At 25.7% G+C, this 7922-nt stretch overlaps 2 protein-coding genes across 2 annotated transcripts; one reads left to right on the forward strand and one right to left on the reverse strand.

Moving 5' to 3' along the window:
* Positions 1-61: 61 nt before the first annotated feature.
* PRSY57_0214600 (DNA-directed RNA polymerase II second largest subunit, putative) lies at positions 62-4252 on the forward strand (the record flags this gene model as incomplete). Its single annotated transcript, XM_012905580.2, has 2 exons — positions 62-113; positions 255-4252. 2 exons carry the CDS (start codon positions 62-64, stop codon positions 4250-4252), a joined length of 4050 nt encoding a protein of 1349 aa, XP_012761034.2.
* Positions 4253-4917: 665 nt separating this feature from the next.
* PRSY57_0214700 (origin recognition complex subunit 5, putative) lies at positions 4918-7632 on the reverse strand (the record flags this gene model as incomplete). The annotated part of the gene is made up of 1 exon (XM_012905581.2): positions 4918-7632. One exon carries the CDS (start codon positions 7630-7632, stop codon positions 4918-4920), a length of 2715 nt encoding a protein of 904 aa, XP_012761035.2.
* Between the last annotated feature and the right edge of the window lie 290 nt (positions 7633-7922).

The raw sequence follows: 7922 nt of genomic DNA on the forward strand, positions 1-7922 counted from the left end.
TTTTTTTTTTTTTTTTTTTTTTTTTTTTTTTTTGTGAGAAAGAGAAAGAATAATATATAAAATGGCTGTAAAAATTGAAGGTCCATATTTTACGAACGATTTTGTAAAAACAGGTACAAATAAAAATGAACAAAATGGGTCAGTTTATATAAGGAATATGATATGAGTTAATATATATATATATATATTTATACTATATATTTATTATTTCATTTTATTTTATTTTATTTTATTTTTATTTCACATCCTTTTAGAACAATTGAGCGATAATGATAAGAACCCTAATGAACAGATTACAGAAGATGACAGCTGGGTTGTGATTGGATCTTTTTTTGGAAGTCACGGTTTGGTGAATCAACAGATTGAAAGCTACAACGATTTTATTGAATACCGTATGCAAGAAATTATCGATGAGCATCCCAAGATTGAAATAAGACCCCAGCCCCAATATAGGACAGATAGAGATGAGAGTGATAATATAATATATTCTTTAAAATTCGGTCAGTTATCTTTAGATAGACCTTTTTATGATGAGAAGAATTTATCAAATAAGAATTTATGGCCCCAAGAAGCTCGATTAAGGAATTTAACTTATTCATCGGCAATATATATTGATATTGAACAGTCAACTTATATTATTGATGAGGTTACAAAGAAACCTGTTTTGAAAGAAAAGTTTATATATGAAAGAATAAATTTAGGTAGAATACCATTAATGCTTAAATCTATGTTTTGTTGGACAAAAGGATTACCAGAGAATGAAATTGCTGATATGGGTGAATGTTCTTATGACCAAGGTGGTTATTTTATTGTGAATGGTGGTGAAAAGGTTCTTGTTGCACAAGAAAGGATGGCTAATAATTTTATTTATGTCTTTAAAAAAAAACAACCTTCTAAATTTGGATGGGTTGCTGAAATTAGATCACAAATGGAACGTTCACAAGCTACTTCAGGGTTTTCTGTAAAAATGAAAACAAGAGGTGGTGGTTCACCATATGGTAATAATAAATCAGGTGGTCAATTAGTTGCTACGTTACCTTATATTAGAACAGAAATATCTGTAGGTATATTATTTAGGGCTTTAGGTTGTACATCAGATCGTGATATTTTACAAAGAATAGTATACGATTTTAATGATAAATTAATGATTAATGCTTTAAGAGAAACCTTAGAAGAATGTATAGATTATCCAACACAAGATGTTTGTCTAGATTTCATTGGAAAAAGAGGACCAACAGTTGGAGCTTCGAGAGAAAAAAGAATTTTATATGCTAAAGAATTATTACGTAAAGAAGTATTACCACATATGGGAACCCATCCTGGTGTTGAAAGTAAAAAATCATATTTTATTGGATATATGATTAATAGATTATTATTAGCTGAATTAGGTAGAATTAAAGAGGATGATCGGGATCATTTCGGTAAAAAAAGATTAGATATTGCTGGACCATTAATGGCTAGTAGTTTTTCAACTTATTTTAGAAAAATGGCTAAAGATGTTAGAAGAGTTTTACAAAGACAAATTGATAATAATAAACCTTTCGATGTTGCTGGCGCTATACGTAGCTGTTCACAAATTACACAAGGCATGCAATATCAGCTAGCTACTGGAAATTGGGGAAAGGATAAAGACGGGAAAGTTATAAGAACAGGGGTTGCACAGGTTTTAAATAGATTAACATATTCTTCATGTTTATCACATTTAAGACGATTAAATACACCCTTAGGTAGAGAAGGGAAAATGGCTAAGCCTAGACAATTACATAATACACATTGGGGTATGATTTGTCCATTTGAAACACCAGAAGGACAATCCGTTGGTTTAGTAAAAAATTTGTCCTTAATGTGTGATATAAGTGTTGGAACATCAACAAATAATATATATGAATTTTTAACAGAATGGGGATTAGAATCATTAGATGAAGTACCGCCTGAACTAATGAAAGAAAAAGTAAAGTTATTTTTAAATGGGAAATGGGTTGGATGCTTTAATCAAATCGATAATTTAATAGAAACCTTATATGAATTAAGGAGACGATGTGATATATCACCTGAAGCTTCTATAGTAAGAGATGTTAATAGTAAAGAAATAAAGATTTTTACCGATTCTGGTCGAGCTATGAGACCTTTATATGTTGTTAAAAATGTGAATGGTGAAAATAAATTAAAATTAACAAAAGAACATGTTAATAATATTGAAAAATATCCAGAAACATATAATTGGGATTATCTTATACAAGAAGGTATTATTGAATATATTGATTGTGAAGAAGAAGAAACAACAATGATAAGTATGTTTATTGATGATTTAAAAACAGGAACAGGTTATTATAATAATTTTACACATTGTGAAATACATCCATCATTAATTTTAGGTGTTTGTGCATCAATAATTCCTTTTAGTGATCATAATCAAAGTCCTCGTAATACTTATCAAAGTGCTATGGGGAAACAAGCTATGGGAATATATGTAACGAATTTTAATATTAGATTGGATACATTAGCTCATTTATTATATTATCCTCAAAAACCATTAGTTTGTACAAAGGTAATGGAATATTTACGTTTTAGAGAGCTTCCAGCAGGTATTAATGCCATCGTCGCTATTATGTGTTATACAGGTTATAACCAAGAAGACAGTTTGATTATGAACCAATCATCTATTGATCGTGGTTTATTTAGAAGTGTATTTTATCGTACTTATACGAGTGAAGAGAAGCAACAAGGTAGTTTAATTATTGAATCTTTTGAAAAACCATCAGTACGAGTGGTTAAGAATTTAAAAAGAGGTGATTATACAAAATTGGATGATGATGGATTAATAGCTCCAGGTATTCGTGTTTTAGGAGATGATATAATAATTGGAAAAGTATCACCGAATATTGATGACGAAGATGACATAATAATTGAAAGGAGGAATACATCAAGTAGTAGTATTCAAATATATAATAAGGATTCGATATCTAATAGTAATAATAATATGAGTAATGTGAATAGTGTGAATAGTATGAATAGTGTGAATAATATAAACAATATGAATAATATAAACAATATGAATAATATGAATAATATTCGAAGTAGTATAAGTAGTAATCTTTCCTTTTCATCAAATGTAGGATCATCAAACGTGTTAGATACATTACCAGATTCACCTATAAACAACACATATAATAATAATATTAATAGTAGTAGTAATAATTATTCACTTCATGGTGCTGCTAGTGTTACTTCCTCAACTCCATCCAGTACCACGATATTTAGTAGTGGTCAAACAGCAGGGAGCTCAAATAGTAATACCAAATATGGTACAACAATAGTTAGTAGTACAAAAGATGATACAGAAATTCCTACGTTAACTATAAGTTCTACAAATGTGTTAAAACAATATAAAAAAGATTGTTCTTTAAGCTTAAGATCAAATGAAAATGGTGTAATAGATACTGTTATGTTATCATCAAATAGTAGAGGAAATAAATTTGCTAAGGTTAAAGTTCGTTCTGTACGTATACCACAAATTGGTGATAAATTCGCTAGTAGACATGGTCAAAAGGGTACTATTGGTATTACATATAGAACAGAGGATATGCCTTTTAGTTCGCTTGGTATTTTTCCTGATATTATTATGAATCCACATGCAGTTCCTTCTCGTATGACCATTGGACATCTGGTTGAATGTTTAACAGGAAAAGTTGCAGCCATTGAAGGAGGAGAAGGAGATGCTACCCCTTTTTCTAAAATAACTGTTCAAGAGATTTCAGAAAAATTACATAATCTTGGTTATGAAAAATATGGAAATGAAATGTTATATAATGGACATAACGGAAGAATGTTAAAGTCCAAAATATTTATTGGACCAACATATTATCAAAGATTAAAACATATGGTTGAAGATAAAATACATGCAAGAAGTAGAGGACCATTAACTATGATTACAAGACAACCAACAGAAGGAAGATCAAGAGATGGTGGTTTAAGATTTGGAGAAATGGAAAGAGATTGTATGATATCACATGGATCTGCAAAAATGTTAAAAGAAAGATTATTTGAAGAAAGTGATGCATATCGTGTACATGTATGTGATAATTGTGGTTTATGTTGTATTGCTGATATTAACAAAAATGCTTATGAATGTACTGTTTGTAATAGTAAAACAAACATATCACAAATTTATTTACCATATGCATGTAAATTGTTATTCCAGGAATTGATGACAATGGCTATCTACCCAAAACTGGTTCTAGAAGATGTATAAAAATAATAATTAAATAATAATAAATGAAAAATAAAATAAAGTCACTCAAAAAACCCATAAACATAAACATAAATATATACATATATATATATATATATATATATATATATATATATATATATATATATATATATATATACATATATATATATGTATGTACTCATTTTTGTATATATCGTGTGGAATTTTATTTTCACTTATAAATTTTTTGTATTTTCATATCATTTTTAATTAAAATTATAATATATATATATATTTATATTTATATTTATATATATTTATTTTTTTCCTTTTTAAAAATAACGTGAACGAAATTTGAAAATTTTTTTTAATAAGTTTAAATTAAAAAATTAATTTAATTATAAGTATATATAAAAATAAAAAAAAAAAAAAAAAAAAAAAAAAAAAGATGGAAAGAAATGCATTTGTGCTTTAATTCTTATATTTCTGAATTCATATACACTATTTGGAAGTATCTTATTCTGATGCCTTTTACAATCTTGAAACTTAATATAATATTTAAATTAAGACGTCATTTTGATCACTATTGTACGGTATTTTTATTTTATTTTATTTTATTTTATTTTATCTTATTTTATCTTATTTTATCTTATTTTATCTTATTTTATCTTATTTTATTTTATTTTATTTTGCTTATTTTTTTTTTATATTATCAACTCATCTAGAGGTATTTTCATCTCCTTCGATATATTTCTTATAGTTTCTTCTGGTACTTGAATAACCAACTTGGTGTAGGGATCTAAAGATTCATAAGTCATCGAGTTATGGGTTTCACAAAATATATTATTAGTTAATGATGAAAAATTGGTTGTTGTATTTAGAAGAGCACTACCACAATAACCACTCCATTGTACTCCATTCATTAAACTATTTCTAACTAGACATGACAAATTATTAGGTGAAGAGAAAGAAATAAAACCTAATTGTATTAATGTATTAATTTGTTGACATATTAAACTATTTAATATTAATTGTTCATCAAAAAAGCAAACTAATAAACAATCTGTTAAACATAACCATCTAATAAATGTAAAATTTTTAGGTATGGATCTACTTAATAATGTTAAAATAGATTCATTTTTATTTTTTCCTTTTCTTTTTTTTGGTAATGTAAATGCCCCTCCTTTTACTGTTGCATTGAAAAATCTTTTATCTGTTAAAGGTAAATTTCTTGAAGCTAGATAAGCTCCTACTAATAAAATTTTAGAATAAAAAGATAAATCAATTTTATTTTTTAAATTATTTTCATTTAAGAAAACCGAATCGATTAATTCAAAAGTAAAATGACTAGAATGGTTATATGTAGCTACACGAATATGTGTATCTATATTTCTTTGTAAGGCATTCATATTTTCTACAATTGGTTCTAATACTCCATCTAATATTGGTTTAATAAATAACGGCCACATATGTGAACATATAAATAATAATTCATGAAAATCACTTTTATAATCTTTATAGGAAACATTAATAATATAATCTACATATCTACACCATATATCATATATTACATCATTTTCTAAGATCACATCATTTCTTTTAATAAGAAATTCATTTTTATTATGTTTTACAAAATAAATCTTTAAATCTTTATCATTATATGTTAATAAAGATTCAAAGCACATAGAATTATATAATCGATATAATATATTTTTACACATTTCAGATGTATATGAATCAAACCAAACGGTTGGGGGTTGCGGTAATCCATCGAATATTTCATCAGGTAATGGAGATCTATTAATTAATATTATACACAAACCTCTTGTGGTTTTATTTGCTTTTGTAACATCATTATATGGACCTTTAATATATTCATGTATTCTTGTTAAAGCATAAAATAAATCAGGATGAGTCCTAACTAAATATCTTATATTATCTAATATAAATACAACTGATCTATCATATAATTTATCTTTATAATAATTCGTATTTGAATTAAATCTAACATTATTACTATTATTATTAAAATTGTTTTTATTATTAATATCATCATCATCATTATTGTTACATTCCTCTTTTGAATTTTTACTTGTGCTATCATTTTGTTCCTTTTTTTTTTTATTATTATTACTATTAGAAGGGCTCCTAGTATTTTCTGTGGTTGTTTTATTATTTTGAATATCTTCGGGCTTAAAAGAAAGAAGCTTATGTAATATACTAAAAAAATTATCAGTATTTGAAACATGATTAGGAACTAATTTTGTTGGGTCGTAAGAATAATTTGTTATATTATTTATTCTTTTATACTCATTAAATTCATTAAGAAGATTTATACTTAAATCTTTTAAAATGGTATGATAAATTACATTTTTTGCTGATCTACCAGATTGATAAACTGCCATTAAACAATTCACATAAGCAAAAGGTACATTTGTTAATTTTATAAAATTTTTTACTACTTTGGTTTTTCCCATACCAGGTAAACCTAAAATTTGTATTACCGATATTGGATCTCGTAAATCACCTAATAAATTTATTAATCTATGTAATTGTACTTGTCTTTCAAAACCACATATTTTTAAACAAGATATATATGATTGTAATATATCATGTGGTATAGCTGGTATTAATTCTTTAAAATATCCTTCTTCTATTATTTCATTCAACTCCTCATCATATAAATTTTCATCTTTATCTAATTCTTCAGAATAACTTTCTTCTGATGATGAAGTCATACTATTATCTGAACTGTTCAGGTGTTCCGATTCATTTATTTCTTCTAAATTCTTCTTATTAACGGAACTGTTCATAATATTTTCACAACGTATATTACATTTCTTTGCTTCTTTATAGATATCTGAATAAGTAGGATCTTTATATTCATCATTTTCTTTTATATCTTCAAAATCATCAACATCTTCATCATCATCATTATTATTATCATCATTGTTATTATTATCATCATTGTTATTATTATCATCATCATTATTATTATCATCATTATCATCATCATTATCATCATCATTATCATCATCATCACCATCATCACCATCATCATCATCATCATCATCATTATTACCATTAATGTTTGTTTCTTCTTCAGAATTATTTATCCTATCATAATTCCTTTCATTTATTTTTAATCCTTCGATATTCACTTTGTTGTAATTATTTATATCAGAACATAAGCTTTGTTCTTTTTCGTCATATTTTTTAACACTGCTTGCGCTAGTATTACTGCATGTTTTCTTTTCATAAATATTGTTACTACTACAAGTGTCATCATTATTCTGCACAAAAATTGTTGATTCCTTTCTACTCTTTTTTGGAGAACTGAATCCATATATACATTCCTGCGCTGTTTCATTACAATCATCGGAATTAATATCACTCTCGTTATTTTTTATTTTATACATTTTGTTAGTATTATTTTTTATATTACATTTTCACGATTTCGAAAAATAAGAGTTGAAGTTTAAACCCTGAACACACACAAATACACACAAAAAAAATAAATAAAATAAAAATAAAAAAAATAAAAAAATAAAAAAAATAAAAAAAAAATGAAGAATAGTATTATTAATTGTATAATTAGAATATGTTATATATATATATATATATATATATATATAATAGTATAATATATTTTCCTTTAGCCAAAAAAATAAATAAATAAATAAATAAAATAAAAATAAAAAAAATAATC

The sequence above is a fragment of the Plasmodium reichenowi genome, chromosome 2 (assembly GCF_001601855.1).
Source record: "Plasmodium reichenowi strain SY57 chromosome 2, whole genome shotgun sequence".
NCBI classification, from domain to species: Eukaryota; Apicomplexa; class Aconoidasida; order Haemosporida; family Plasmodiidae; genus Plasmodium; species Plasmodium reichenowi.